General features: G+C 38.1%; 1 protein-coding gene across 1 annotated transcript in view; it reads left to right on the top strand.

Moving 5' to 3' along the window:
• The window catches only part of CCNT1 (cyclin T1), a 30,685-nt gene extending 14,863 nt beyond the window's left edge, over nt 1-15,822 (top strand). The window contains exons 6-9 of the mRNA XM_037514651.2: nt 750-795; nt 1,868-2,031; nt 2,189-2,259; nt 13,898-15,822. Of these exons, the coding sequence (XP_037370548.1) occupies nt 750-795; nt 1,868-2,031; nt 2,189-2,259; nt 13,898-15,280 (1,664 nt within the window). The 3' untranslated portion in view covers nt 15,281-15,822. The remainder of the gene's footprint in view (nt 1-749; nt 796-1,867; nt 2,032-2,188; nt 2,260-13,897) is intronic.
• Nucleotides 15,823-16,152: the final 330 nt, after the last annotated feature.

Below are 16,152 nucleotides of genomic sequence, written 5' to 3'. Positions count from 1 at the left end.
AATTGTAATAGGTTAAATAATTTATTTGATGGTTTAGGGATTAAATCACAGGTTACTCAATTTAAAACTTTTTTTTTTAGCAAAAATAACTTTCTCAGTTATATCCAGGGATTCTTGATTGTGATGTTACCCTGGGTTACTTCTTAAAAATGATGTGTCTTCCAAACATTGAGTCATATTCTGGGGAGGATGCCCAGGAATTGCATTTTATTTATTTATTTATTTATTTTTTGAAGATTTATTTATTTATACATGCAAGAACTGTGGTACGGGCCAGAGGTGTGGGGGGTGAGAGGATTCATCAGAGACAGAGTGGATAACAGAACAGGCAGATCCACTAAATACACTACTGAGGGGAGCAGCGGGTAGGTCAGGAAAGGTCTGCTGCACCATGTGGCTTAGTTCCCTGGCCGGGGATAGAACTCATGCTGCAGTGGCTGTGGCAAGCTTCATAGGTTGTGTCTTAACCCATTGTGCCACCAGGGAGGCCCAGGAATTGCATTTTAAACAAGTACCTCAGATATTTGGAGGAACACAATAAAGCTTGAGTATTAATGTTATGTTTAAAAATTGCTAATCTCTCCTTCAGTAGAATGTAAATATCAAAAGGCCAGAGATTTCATTTGCCTCATTCACCACTATGTTTTCTGTCTTGCAAATATTAAATGTTTAGTAAATAATTGTTGGGAATGAATGGAATTAATAACTTTTTCCCTCCCCCTTCTCCCCCACCCCCTTTTCTCTTTTAGCAAGCAAGGACTTAGCACAGACTTCTTACTTCATGGCAACCAACAGGTTTATATTTTAATGTTTTTCCCTTCTATTTTTGGAATAGGTGCTTACTTGGGTTGGAATTATTATTTTTTGAGGGTTATATGTCAGATCTATCATTAGTAAACTGGAACCCAAAGACCCATGTGTGGATCTTTGTTACAAAGTGTTATAGACGTTCCTTTTGCAAATTTTAATTTTTTAAATTTGTATTTATTTTTGCACAGTTTTCATGTTGTACCTATTTCCATGGTACTTCTCAGTTTGCCAGGGTGATATTATTACTTGGTGTTAATTGTTTGATAAAATACTTAATTCTGCATGTGTTACTTTGCTTTAAAGTATCCAAGAACAAAAATATAATAATATATCCAAGAACATAGTTTTGAAAATTTGGGAAACTTGGGGTTTGTTGACAGCAACTGAAAATCTCATTTGGGGGATTCTGCAACAATTATATTTTAAAAGACTCCTTTTCTTCCCTCACTCCCAAATAAATGAACATGGATATGTTTAAAGAGGTGGGGTTTTTTCCCTTTCAAGAAAATTATAAACACATAACTTGTATTACCAGATGACTCACTCGTTCTCACCTCCAATTTGTTACTTTTTCATAGAAACCAAAGATACTAATTTAATGACTCTCAGAGCTCACAAGTTTATTTTTGTCACCTGATAGGAGAAATTAAAAAAAAAACCCAAAACTAAATTATCAATCAAGCACATTTACACATGAGAGAATGACTGTCTAGTCATTGTTTTAAATGGACCAGACCTATGATTGACAAAAGACAAGATAGTTTTCAGGGTATTTTCTTAAGGAAACTCCAGTCTGTTTTTTTGTTTTGGTCCTTAATAAATGTGTGGCTTGAATAGTGTGTATTAAAAAAATTTAGAAATGTTACCCAAGCAGGTGAGTTAATGGAAAGTCATGTTGTATGCTGAATCAATGCTCTGGCTTGGGGTTTTCTAGCCCCTTTGCTCTCCAGTGTATTTTTGAACTTTTTTTTTTTTTTTTTTAATTAATGGAGAGTTTTAACTTTGGGTTCAGAATTGAGAGCTCATGTCACTCTTGTTTCCTTCCCTCTGATGTCAGCTTGCATTTGACCACATTTAGTCTGCAGTACACACCTCCTGTGGTGGCCTGTGTCTGCATTCATCTGGCTTGCAAGTGGTCCAACTGGGAGATCCCAGTCTCAACTGATGGGAAGCACTGGTGGGAGTATGTTGATGCCACTGTGACCTTGGAACTTTTAGATGGTAAGTTTTAGAGTAAGGGACCTTGAAAAGCACTTGGCCAAAGTACTTATCTGGCTAAAGGTGACATAATTCAGACAAAAATAGTTAGTTGAGATTATTCTTGTTTCATAAGTTCTGCCTGTCTGAATTTTTCATAAATGTTCTATTTCATTTGTAGAACTGACACATGAATTTCTACAGATTCTGGAGAAAACCCCCAATAGACTCAAACGAATTCGAAACTGGAGGGTAAGAATTATTGCTGTCAGCTTGTGCAACAAAACTGCTTTCTTTTTTTTTTTTTTTTTTTTTAAAGATTTATTTATTTATTTATACATGCACTGGGTACAGTCAGAAGCGCGGGAGGGTGAGAGAATTCACCAGAGTCAGAGCGGGGAGCAGAGCAGGCAGAGGGACCGAAGTACACTGCTGAGGGGAGCAGCGGGCGGCAGGAGAGGTCTGCGCGCCATGTTTGACTGCACCAGTAAAAATACTAGTATTGGATATGTAAACTAGGTTTGGAGTTTCCTTTAATTTAAGTTTTGCAATAATCATGATTTCAACTTTGTAGCGTGGATACTGGCCCAGAAGTTAGTGGTTGTAGGTGATAGCAGAATGTGTTTTGTGTTATGCAACACTTGTGATGCAGTCATCTGGCCATCTCATATAAGTGAGATCTTAACAATGTTTGTCCTTCTATGTCTACTTTATTTCATTTAGCAAAGATCCTCTCATGTTCACCCAAGTGAATGCAATATTGCATTCACAAAAATATTGCAAATGGCAGTATTTCCTTTTTCTAATTGTGATTAGAATACAAATTACATCTTAATCATTTTTAAATGTATAGTTGAGTGGTATTAAATACATTCATGTGCTGTGCAGCCATCATTTTGCTATCCATCCCCATAACTCTCTTCATTTATAAGACTTGATTTAATAAGTCTGTGAATCAGTAACTCTCCATATCCCCAGCCCTTGGCAACCACTGTTACACTGTCTTTATGATTTTAACTGCTCTAAATACTTCATGTAAATGAAACTATACAGTATTTGTCTTTTTGTGACTGGCTTATTTCACTTAGCTTAGTGTCCTCAAGGTTTATTCATGTTGTAGCATATTGTAGAATTTTGTTCCCTTTAAAGGCTGAATAAGATTCTATGTATATACCATATTTTGTTTACACATTCGTCTGTCAGTGCACACTTGGGTTGCTGTTACAATTTAGCTATTGTGAATAACCCGCTGCTATGAGCCTAGGTGTACACATATCTCTTTGAGACCCTGTTTTCAATGTTTTTAAGTATGTACGCAGATATGGACTTGCTGGATCAGATGGTAGTTCTGTTTAATTTGTTGAGGAACCTCCCCACCCTATTCCACAGTAATGGTACCATTTTACCTTACCAGTAGCCCGCCATTTCTTCACATCCTCACCAACTATTATGATTTTATTTTTTGATAGTAGCTATTCTAATTGTGTGAGGTGGTATCCTGTAATTTTGATTTGCATTTCCTTAGTGATAAATGATGTTAAGCATCTTTTCATGTGCTTATTGACTGTCTATCTTTGAAGAAATATCTATTCAAGTCCTTTGCCCATTTTTGAGTTGGTTGCTTTGTTGTTGAGTTTTAGGAGTTATCTATATATTCTGGATATTAATCCCTTATCAGATAGATGAATTGAAATATTTTTTCCCATTCTGTGGGTTGCCTTTTTACTATTTGGATAGTAAGTTTTCATGCATAAATTGAAGTTTTCATAAAGTTCGAATACAGCTATAGGTGTATTCATATTTTCTTTATCTGCATGATTTTAGTCCCTTGTGTTTCTAGGAAATATGGCCATTTAATCTAGGTTATCCAATTTCTTAGCATACAGTTATTTATGGAGACTCTTATAATTCTTTGTATTTCTGTAGACTCATTAGTAATGTCTCCACCTTTTTTGTGATGTAAGTAGTTTGCCTTTTTGGTTTCATTGATTTTCTCTATTTTCTCTTCTCTATTTCATTTATCTTTACCATAACTTTATTTCCTCTCTGTTAGCTGGTTCTTTTTCTCATTGCTTAAGCTGTAAAGTTAGTTTGTTAAATTTGAGATCTTTCTTGTTTTTTATTTTATTTTTTTAAAGATTTATTTATACGTATAAGAGCTAGGGTGTAGGTCAGAGGTGCGGGGAGTGAGAGGATTCACCAGAGACAGAGCGGGGAGCAGAATAGGTGGATTGACTGAAATCACTGCTGAGGGGAGCACTGGGAGAGACCAAAGCGGTCTGCTGCGCCATGTGGGTCACCTCCCTGGCCTGAATTGGGGCTGCTGATAGCTTCATAGTGCTGAGACTTAACCCTTTGTGCCACCAGGGAGGCCCTCTTGTTTTTTATTTTGTTTGTTTTTTATGTAAATGATTTTGAGAGTTGGTGCATCATTTATTTTTCCTCATTGAATTTCTATTTTATTTTTTTTTAAAGATTTATTTTTTTTTGTATAATAGCTGGGATACAGGCCAGAGGTGCGGGAGGGTGAGAGGATTCACCAGAGACAGAGTGGGGAGCAGAACAGGCAGACAGCCTGAAAGCACTGCTGAGGGGAGCAGCAGGCGAGACAGGAGAGGCTGGCTGGCCGGGAATCGAACTCGTGCTGCAGGGGCTACGGACAGCTTCACAGCGCTGTGCTCAACCCACTGCGCCACCGGGGAGCCGCTCTCTATTTTATTTTTTAATCCCCCATCTTTATTCCTCCACCCTAGTATACCCTACCCTTGTCCCTTTACCTCTACCCTCCCTCTTATCCTTAGAGCCCTCATAATGTTTATTAGTGTCTACTGGTTTTTGGAAGTGTTTTATGTTGCTGAATTATCTGCTATGTAAATGTCTGTGGGAGCTTGGATTATCGTGTGCCTCAACTATTCTGTGTCTTTGCCTTGATTATTCTTTGCTTTGACTATTCTGTGCCCTTCAGTGTGCAGAAACAGGGAAAGTTGATAAGGAACCTCTCAGAGCAAAAGTCCTGGTGTGAGGATCTATACAGGCTGACAACAGCATGTGCAGAAACAGCAGTAGGTGTTATGGTTAGAGCAGCATAAACACTGAGACTTTCCTGGACTTTCTCCCTATTTTCCAACCTTGGCTGGAGCCAGCTGGTTACGCATCCCCCACACACTTGTACATTCCCATTTCCTGCTTGCCTTTTTGATCTTTTTTATTTTCTGACTGATTCTAAATAAAAACGAGATTGCCCTGGGAGCTGCACTGCACGTTTGCGGTATAGTCCCTCCAGACTTCTCATTGTTCTGCACATGGAAGCTGAGGAATCTTCTTTCTTACCACACATTGTAACAAGATGAATGTACAGTTGTTTTTTTTTGATCATTCTGACTTGCTTTGCTACACATTATTCTCTCAGACTCCCTCCATTTTGTTGAGAATGTCTGCATTTCATTATTTGTTATGGCTTTATAGTACACCTTAGTGTTGCTGACTTCTTGATGCTGCCCATCAGTGAACTTTTAGGTTGCTTCCATGTCCTAGCTGTTGTAAATATTGCTGCTGTGAACATTGTGTAACGTGGGTTTTGTGTTGATGTTTTCATGTTCCTTGGATATATGCCCAAGAATGGAATTGCTGGATCATACAGTATTTCCGTTTTTAGTTCTTTAAGGTAAATCCAGATTGCTTTTCATGATGGCTGCATCAGTTTATAGTCCCACCTAAAATGCAATAGCATTCTTTTTTTTTCCTATATCCTGACAGGTCTTTTTAACATATGCCATTCTTACATTGACTCTTATTAGAAGCAACAATGAACATTTTTTCATGTATCCTTTTGTTTTCTGGATATTCTCTTTCGTGAATTATCTGTTCATATATGCTGCCCATTTATTAATTGGGTTATTTATTTTTTGTTGTTGAATTGTATGAGTTTTTTAATATATCTTGGGTATTAATCCTTTATCAGTTATGTATTATTTAAATATTTTCCCTGATTCAATAGTATGCCTTTTTAATCGGTTTTATTTTCATTCTCTGTATACAAGCTTTTTAACTTGATATAATCCCAGTTTATTTTTTGTTTCTAATTCCTTTGCCATAGGGATCAAGTCACCAAGACTATCTTTATCATTGCTATCATGGAATATATTGCCGGTGTTAACTTCTATTTATTTAATTGTTGCAGGTCTTATATTTGATCCATTTGTAGTATATTTGTATATGGAGTTAATGAGTGATCCAATCTTTTATGTGTGACTTTCCCATTTTCCCAGCACCAATTATTAAAGGGACTGTCTTTTCCTCATTTTATGGTCATAGATGCTGTATGTTCTGTTCACTGATCCATGTATCTCTTTCTGTGCCAATACATATTATTTTTAGTACTGTCGCTGTATGGTAAAGTTTGAAGTTAGGTAGTGTGGTACCTCCATTTTTCTCTCTTGTGTTTGCAGTTTGAAGCCTTTTGTGGTTCCATGTAAATCTCAATATTTTTTGTTCAGGTTCTTTGAAAAATATTGCTGGTATTTTGGTAGGGATTGCATTAAATTTATATATCATTTTAGACAGGGTAGTCATTTTGATTATATTGATTTTCCCCATCCGTGAGCATGGGATATCCTTTCATCTCCTTATGTTGGTAAATTCTTTAGTAAACATTTTGTAGTTCTTGTTGTATAGATCTTTTATCTCCTTAAAGTTAATTCTCAGGTATTTAATTTTACCTTAAGCTATTATATATAAATGGAAATATTTTCTTAAATTTTTTTGTTTCTGTTTGTTGTTGACATATAAAAAAAGGCTATGGGTTTTTGTATGTTGATTTTGTAACCTGCCACTTTGATGTATTCATTTATTATTTGTAATAACTTTTTGATGGTGTTTTTAAGACTTTCTATGTATAAATATCATGTAGTCTGCAAATAGTGATAGTTTCACTTCTTCTTTTCCTGTTTTTGTCTGACAGCTCTGGCCAAAATCTCTAACACTAAGTTAGTCAGAAGTGGTAGCTGGGCTTCCTTGTTTTCTTCCTGATCTTAGAGGGAAAACTTTCAGTTTTTCACCACTAAGTGTTACATTGACTGTGGTTTGTGATATATGACCTTTATTACATTGAGATAAATTACTGCTGCTCCCATCTTTGTTAGTTTTTATCATAAATGTGTACTGAATCTAATCAAATGCTTTCTCTGTATCTATTGATATTATATTTCTGTCTCTATTGTTGCTATTATGTATTATAATAATTGTTTTATGTATATTAAACCCTTCTGTCTCTGGGATAAATCCCACTTAATCATTGTGTATAATTTTTTGGTATACTGTTGAATTTGGTTTTTTTTTTTTAGATTTATTTTCATTTATTTATGCATACAAGAATTGGGTATAGGCCAGAGGTGCTGGGGGTGGGGGGAGTATGTGTGAGAGGATTCACCAGTGATAGAGTGGGGAGCAGAACAGGCAGATCTACTGAAATACACTGCTGAGGGGAGCAGCAGGTGAGACAGGAGAGGTCTGCTGTGCCGTGTGGGTCAACGCCTAGTTGGGGACCCATGCTGCACTGGCTGGCGATAGCTTGATACTGCTGAGATTTAACCCCTTGGGCCTCCAGGGAGGCCCAGACTACTGAATTTGATTTATCAGTGTTGAAGATTTTTGCATTGATAAAATTTTCAAGGATATTGGTTTGTAATCTTATTTTCTTATGCTGTCTTTAGTTTCAGTATTAGGGTTTCAGCACATTAAGGACATTCCTTCTTCTGTATTTTTAAAAACAATTTGAGCAAGATGGGCTTATTTCTTCTATAAAGATTTGATAAAGTTCATTTGTAAGTCCATCTGGTCCTGGGCTTTTGTTTTTGCAAGATTTTATTACTTTTTCAGTTTCTGTGCTTGTGATTGGTTTGTTCAGTTAATCTTTTTCTTCTTGGCTTAGTCTTTTTTTTTTTTTTTTTAAAGTTTTATTTATTTATTTAAAGATTTATTTATTTATTTATACATGCACTGGGCACAGTCAGAAGCGCGGGAGGGTGAGAGGATTCACCAGAGCCAGAGCGGGGAGCAGAGCAGGCAGAAGGACTGAAGTACACTGCTGAGGGGAGCAGCGGGCGGCAGGAGAGGTCTGCGCGCCATGTGGGACCCTCCTCCGGTGGCCGGGGATCGAACCAGCGCTGTAGAGGCTGCGGGCAGCTTCGCAAGCCAGCACTCAACTGCTGCGCCACCGGGGAGGCCCCTTCTTGGCTTAGTCTTGATAGACTATATAGATCTAGAAATTTGTCCATTTCTTCAAGGGTATTGAATTTGATGGCATATAATTGATCATAGTAGGCTCTTTTCTATTTCTGTACTATCTGTGGTCATTTCTCCGCTTTCATTTGTGATTCTTTTTATTAATTTTGCAATTACTGTTAACCAACATATTGTTTAGTCTCTATTCATAATATTTGATGTCTTTATAGTTGATTTTGAACTTACAGCATTATGGTAAGAGAGAATACTAGATAGAATTTCAATCTTTGTAGTTTCATTGACAATTGCCTTGTGTTCCAAAATATTGTCTATTCTTGGGGCCTCCCCGGTGGCGCAGCGGTTGAGCACTGGGTTGTGAAGCTGCCCGTAGCTGCCCGTCACCCTCTGCAGCGCCGGTTCGATCCCTGGCTGCTCCCCGGCCACCGGAGGAGGGTCCCGCATGGCGTGCAGACCTCTCCTGCAGCCCGCTGCTCCCTTCAGCAGTGTACTTCGGTCCTTCTGCCTGCTCTGCTCCCCGCTCTGGCTCTGGTGAATTCTCTCACCCTCCCGTGCTTCTGACTGTACCCAGTGCTTGTATAAATAAATAAATAAATCTTTAAAAAAAATTGTTCTTGAAAATGTTCCATGTGCACTCGAAAGAAATGTGTATATGTAATGGTTTTGGCTAGAGTGTTCTGTAGAGGTCTAGCTCCTCATTTAAGGCTATTGTTTCCTTTTTTATGCTTTGATTCGTCCAATATTAAAGTCTGCTAGTATTATTGCGTTATCAGTATGTCCCTTAAGTTCTGTTATTATCTTACATAGTTTGGTTCTCCATCATTCAGTGCATGTATATTTATGAGTGTTGTTTCTTCTCTATTAGCCTCTAAATCATAGTAAGTTGTTGGTCTCTATCTCATTTTACCTTTCTTATTTGGAAGTCTATTTTATCAGGCATAATTGTTTCTGATTTTTTGAGTTTATCACTTGTGTATATAAGGGTCTTTCAGTCTTTAGTCTAAGTCTGTGCTTGTCTTTGTTGGTAAGATAGTTTTCTTGTCAACAACAGAAGGTTGGACTTTGTTTTGATAACTAGTCAGCCTTTCCACATCTTTTCACTGATGCGTTCAGACTGTTTACCTTTAAGGTAGTTATTAAAACGTAAGTGCTCATTGCCATTTTTTTTTAATTTGGTGTGGGTTCTTTCATGTTTTGGTGGTTTGAATTGTCTTTTTTATTTTTTGAAGGCTTCTTGCTTTGTTTTGTTTAAATTCCATTTCCTTTGTCTTATGTGTTACTTCTATAAATTCTAGTGTGAGGTTTCTACTATGGTTACTGTATAATGAGTTATTTGTGTGTCCATTGGTTGGTCTGGTCTCTGAATCTTTTTGATGGACCACATTGTTACTTTCCTCCTCCAAGTTAAGTGATTTTGTGTGTCTGTTACCTCAGTGTTCATTCTTCTGTTGCTTTATAATAATCTCTCTAGAATTTCATGTGCTTCTTGGTGGTTTTAAATTCTTTCAGTTTTTGCTTTTCAGTGAAGCTCCTTATTAGTACCTTCTATGTGAATATTAATCTTGCTGGCTAAAGAATTTTGGACTGGAAGGTTTTAGTGTTTTGTTTGTTTTTTTTGTACTTTAATACCTCTTCCCAGTTCCTTCATGCTTGTAATGTTTCTACTGAAAAGTCTGTTGACAATCTGATTGGTGTTCCCTTATAGGTTACCCCTTTTTTCTCTTGATATTTTAATATTCTGTATTTGTCATGTCTTGGTATGTGTCTAGTATGATTTTGTTTGGAGCTCTTTGTGCTGCTTGGATTTCACATCTGTGTAATTTTCTCATTTAAAGTCTGTTGATACTTAGTTTGTGTTCTATCTTAGAAAAAATGTCCCTTGTGTACTTCAGAAGAATGAGTATGTTATCGTTGGTGGGTACAGTGTTCTATATATATTTATTCAATGTAGTTGATTAAATTTTTGTTTAAGTCTTATATTTCCTTATCTGCTATCAGGTTCTGTCCATTGTAATAAAGTGAGTTATAGACATCTCCAGCTATTAAATTATCTGCTTGTTTCTCAGTACTGTCAGGTTTTGCTTCAGATGGTTTGATGGCCTGTCAATAATTGCATGAATGTTATCACTTTGTTCATTGATAACTGGGCATTACGATGTCTCCTTTGTGTAATATTAGTACAGTCATCTCTGGTCTCTCGGTTACTGTTTATATGGTACATCTTTTTCCATCATTTCACTTTAAACCTGTTTGGTTTTTTGGATTTCTTCTGAGTTGTAGGCACTGTATTTTGCCAAGCCTTATATTTTCATTGGAGCATTTAAAGGGACTTTGTGTTGTTACGCTAATTGCATTCTGTATGCCTTACAGCTTTTTGTCCTTTCTTGTATTACTGTTCTTTGTATGTAGTTGGGTTTTTTTCCCCAGTGAAATTTAAAGCTTTTATTTCCTTTTGTGTATATTCTACGGCCATTTTCTTTATGGCTACTAATATCATCCTAAAGTTATAATACTCTAAAATTAACCTATTTATTTATTTTTAAAAGATTTATTTATTGGGGCCTCCCTGGTGGCGCAGACAGTTGAGTGCAGTGCTGTGAAGCTGTCTGCAGCCTCTGCAGTGCCGGTTCGATCCCCGCTGGCCTTGGAGCCACCCACATGGGGAGCAGACCTCTCCTGTCTCGCCTGCTGCTCCCCTCAGCAGAGTGTTTCGTCAGTCTGCCTGTTCTGTTCCCCGCCTGTCTCTGGTGAATCCTCTCACTCTCCCGCGCATCTGGCCTGTACCCAGACTTTTGTATAAATAAAATAAATCTTTAAAAAAAATAAATAAAAATAAAAGATTTATTTATTTATGCATATAAGAATTGGGGTACAGGCCAGAGGTGCGGGGGTGGGGGGTGGGTGGGAGGATTCACCAGAGACAGAGTGGAAGTAGAACAGGCAGACTGACTGAAATACACTGCTGAGGGGAGCAGTGGGCAAGACAGGAGAGGTCTCCTGCACCAATGTGGGTAGCTCCCTGGCCGGCTGGGGATTGAACTCATGCTGAGGAGGCTGTGGATAGCTTTGGTACTGTGCTTAACCCCTTGCTCCACCAGGAAGGCCTTAAAATTAACCAATTTAAACTTCAGTAACATCCAAAACTCCTTTATAGCTACATCTCCAAATCCTTTTAATTGTTAATATAATAAAATTATAGCTTTGTACTTAATGTGACCCTCCAAACATAAGCTGATTTTTTTTAATTCATTAGGATCTAAAATTACACAAACAAAATGATTCATGTTACAAATCAAAGTTATAGTAATACTAACTTTTTGCACTTTTCCCTTTAAATGTATATTTAAGTTATGTAGAAAACAAAAAGTGCAGTTACAAACCATTGTTAATAATAATGCTGTTGGGGCCTCCCTGGTGGTGCAAGGAATTAAGTCTCAGCACTATCAAGCTATCAGCAACTACTGCAGCATAAGTTTGATACCTGGCCAGGTAGCTAACCCACATGGCACAGACCTCTATGTCTCTCCCGCTGCTCCCTCAGCAGTGTATTTCAGTAGATCCACCTATTCAGCTCCCCACTCTGTCTCTGGTGAATCCTCTCACACATACCTACCCCTTGCACCTCTGGCCTACACTCCAGTTCTTGTATGCAAAAATAATTAAATTAATCTTTATAAAAATAACAATGCTCCTTTATAATTACATGTGTTTTTACCTTTGTAAAGATGTTTATTTCTCTGTATGACTTTGAGTTACTGTCTAGTCAGCTTGCAGGACTCCCTTAAGCATTTCTTGTAGGGCTGGTCTAGTGGCCACAAACTCCCTCAGCTTTTGTTTACCTAGAAATGTCTTCATTCTACCTCACTTGTGAAGGATGTTTTTGCTGAACAAGAGATACTTGCCTGGCGGGGTTTTTGTTTTTTAGTGCTTGAAATGTTTTGGCCCCTTGTCTTCTGGCCTCCAAAGTTTCTGATGAGAAATTTGCTAATCTTATTGAGGATCCCTTGCACTCTTGGCTTTGGAAAGTTTGATTATAACGTGTCTCAGTGTGAATCTCTTTGAGTTTATCTTACTTGGAATTCATTGAATTTCTTTGTTTGTATCTTTCATCAAATTTGGGGAGTTTTCAGCCATTATTTCTTCTAATAGTCTCTCAGACCATTCTTCTGGAATATCTGTAATGCATATTTTGGTCAACTTGTGTATTATAGGTCACTTAGACTGTTAATTTCAGTCTTTTTTCTTTCTTTTCCTCAGATTCAATAATTTCCATTTTCCTATCTTCATATTTGCTGGTTTTTCTTCTCTGTGTTCAAACTTGCCTTTGAATCCCTAGTAACCTAGTAAAATTTTCATTTCAGTTATTTCTACTTATCCATTTTGTTCACATATCATTTTCTTGACTTTATTCATGTTGTCCTTCAGTTCTTTGAGTATCTTTAAGGGAGTTATTTTAAAGTCTTTCCATTATATCTTTTTCAAGGACCACCTCTGCTGATTTTTTCCTTTGAATAGACTGTGTTTTCCTGTTTCTTTTATATTTTGTGATTTGAATATTGAAGTTTGACTCTAATAATGTACTAATTCTAGAAAATTTCCTCTCCCTTTCTCAGGGTTTGTTTCTCTTTGTTACTGTTTTTATTTTTTTGTGTTTGTTGAGGTGATTGTATAGGGTCTTCCTTGAAGAGGGTTATTTATTGCCTGAAGTATAACTTTAAGCACGTCTCAGATCTTTTCTGAGCCTATTCCTGGGTATGCATGCTCACTTTTCCTTTATGTGCTGTTTTTGAATGTCCTACTCTTTAGTGTTTGGCTCCTGAAAAACAACAACAAAACAGAAAATAAATGTGAGAGATAAGGGATGTTAGTCCTTTAATGTCCCTTCAAGTCACCTTAGCTGAAAGAGGGAGGGCTTAACCAATAATGGAGGGAGGTGCAGCAACAATGACTACCTGCTGCTTTCAGAGCAGTAATCAAGTATTAGAGCACATCTGTGCTATGTGGAGGATAAGATCCATTTTTGCCCATTATGGCCCCCCACAAGCTGTGTGCAAACTACCCTAGGAATAGGGTGTTAGGTGGGTAGTTGCTACTGTGCTGAGAGCTGAAATTACTCAATTTTACTGTCCAAGACTTACCTTAGGAGTTACAAGCATTCAGCAGAGTCTAGAGTTCCAAAATAGTTACACCGGAAAGATTCTGCCAGTACATTTATTGTCTAGGTATGAGATAGATTCCTGGTACATCTCACTCTGTCATCTTCTCAGAATTCGCTTCCTTTTTTTAGAATAAATACTTCATTTTATGTATATTTCACATATTCATTATCTGCCATTGAATACTTAGATTGCTATCATGTCTTAGGCGTTGTGAATAATGTTGCAATAAAATCAGAGTGCAGATATTTCTTTGAGATCCTGTTTTTGTGATTCCTGATTGAAGCTTGTAAAATCTCCTAATGGAAATATTTATCAGATCTCATGTTAGAGTAGCTTGTAGACTATCCAGAATGTTCAGGGTCAAACAAGACAATGAGAGCTAAACACTCAAGAGTTGGACTTTCAGAAACAACACAGTCTACTCATTTCAGTGTTTTTTTTTCAGTTAATAAATTACCTGAAATGAAGAGATGCCATTTGCTTCATTCTAGGCATGCCAGGCTGCCAAGAAAACAAAAGCAGATGACCGAGGAGCAGATGAAAACACTTCAGAGCAGACGATCCTTAATATGATTTCACAGAGCTCGTCAGACACAACTATTGCGGGTTTAATGAGCATGTCGACTTCTACCACAAGTGCAGTGCCTTCCCTTCCAGCCACCGAAGAGACATCTGGCAACTTAAGCAATGTGGAGATGTTGCAGGGCGACCGTTGGCTTTCCTCCCAACCTCCTTTTAAACTAGAACCTGCTCAGGGTCATCGGACTAGTGAGAATTTAGCACTTATGGGAGTTGATCATTCCTTGCAACAGGATGGTTCAAATGCATTCAGTAAGCAGAACAGTAAGAGTGCGCCATCGGCAAAAGTATCACTAAAGGAATACCGTGCAAAACATGCAGAAGAGTTGGCTGCCCAGAAGAGACAACTGGAAAACATGGAAGCCAATGTGAAGTCACAGTATGCTTTTGCTGCCCAGAATCTCCTGTCTCACCATGACAGTCATTCTTCAGTCATCCTGAAAATGGAGGGTTCAGAAAATCCTGAGCGGCCTTTTCTGGAAAAGGCTGATAAAACAGCTCTCAAAATGAGAATCCCTGTGGCAAGTGGAGACAAGACTGTCCCTTCAAAACCAGAGGAGATAAAAATGCGCATAAAAGTCCACGCTACAGGGGACAAACACAGTTCTGTAGATGACAGTGCCTCCAAGAGTCGAGAGCACAAAGAAAAGCACAAGACTCACCTGTCTAATCATCATCATCATAATCACCACTCACACAAGCACTCTCACTCACAGCTTCCAGCTGGTACTGGGAACAAACGTCCAGGTGATCCAAAACATAGTAGCCAGTCAGGCACCATAGCACACAAAACTTACAGCTTGTCTAGTTCTTTCTCCTCTTCTAGTTCTACTCGTAAAAGGGGCCCTACTGAAGAGACTGGAGGGCCGCTATTTGATCATCCCGCCAAGATTGCCAAGAGTACTAAGTCCTCTTCCATAAACTTCTCCTTCCCGCCTCTCCCTGTGACCCAGTTGCCTGGGCATAGCTCAGACACAAGTGGCCTTCCCTTTTCACAGCCCAGCTGTAAAACTCGAGCTCCTCATATGAAACTGGACAAAGGCCCCGCTGGGGCCAACGGTCACAACACAAGCCAGACGATAGACTATCAAGATACTGTGAATATGCTTCACTCTCTCCTCAGCGCCCAGGGTGTTCAGCCCACTCCGCCCCCTACGTTTGAATTTGTTCATTATAGCGAATATCTCAATCCACGGGCTGGTGGAATGTCTTCCAGATCTGGCAACACAGACAAACCCCGGCTACCACCTCTACCGTCAGAACCTCCTCCACCACTTCCACCCCTTCCTAAGTAAAAGAGAAAAAGAAGAGAAGGAAAAAAACTTCTTTTAAAAAAATGCTTTTTTTTTTAAACTACTGATTCTGGACTAAGAAAATTTCTTCCCTTATGAAATGTTATCCTTCTTAGGCTAAGGAATAAGTTGATACTGAGATGTAGGTGGGAGGGTGGTAGAAGGCCTTGGTTATTGTATCTGCTGCCTCAGAAATGTAACTATTTTATTATAGTTTTTACCGGTATTAGAGAATTAAGAAGGTGTTGAAGCTGTGAAGGATTAAGAATACGTTTCTCTATTCTTGGCCACTCCACCTCCTACGTAGGTTGACTAAAGTTGATATATCTTCCCTCTTCTTGCCAGGACTAAAATACGGAGGGTTTGTTTTATCAAACAGTTGTGCATTCTTTGGTGTTTAATATATCAGAAGAGAGGAAGTATTTAATCGTCAAAATCTTTTAAGAGACTTAAAAAATAATTTAAAGAAAGTAAGTTATCTGTTTAGTTTTTTTATATAATTGGGGAGGGATTTTGCTGTGTGTATGAGATACATAGCAGTGACTCCTGGGGGTGGGTGAGGGAGGCGGGAGGGTGAGGGTCTGTTGGGAGGGGAGGGTAGACTTTTGGCCATGAGTTCTAAAATTGGCTCTGGCCACTTGAAGTGTTCAGACCTTTAAGTGTGTATGTCAGCGTGGGTATGTGTGTTTTTAAGTGTGTGTGTTTAAAAATCATGTTTTTATCTTTCCCTCCCTGCCCCTCACCATTTTCATTCCCCAACAATTCACCAGAGAATGTGGTGTGGCTTTTAGAACATAAAGGAAGGGAAAGGCCTGCGTTTGGACATGGTGTTTTCCCTTTCATGTTGTAATTCAGTGGTTGCCCTCTAAATTCTA

Source organism: Talpa occidentalis, unplaced genomic scaffold (assembly GCF_014898055.3).
Source record: "Talpa occidentalis isolate TD23 unplaced genomic scaffold, MPIMG_talOcc4v2.1 talOcc4.16, whole genome shotgun sequence".
NCBI lineage: Eukaryota > Metazoa > Chordata > Mammalia > Eulipotyphla > Talpidae > Talpa > Talpa occidentalis.
The sequence above is the reverse complement of the archived record's forward strand: the minus strand, read 5'-3'. Positions and strand labels throughout refer to the sequence as shown.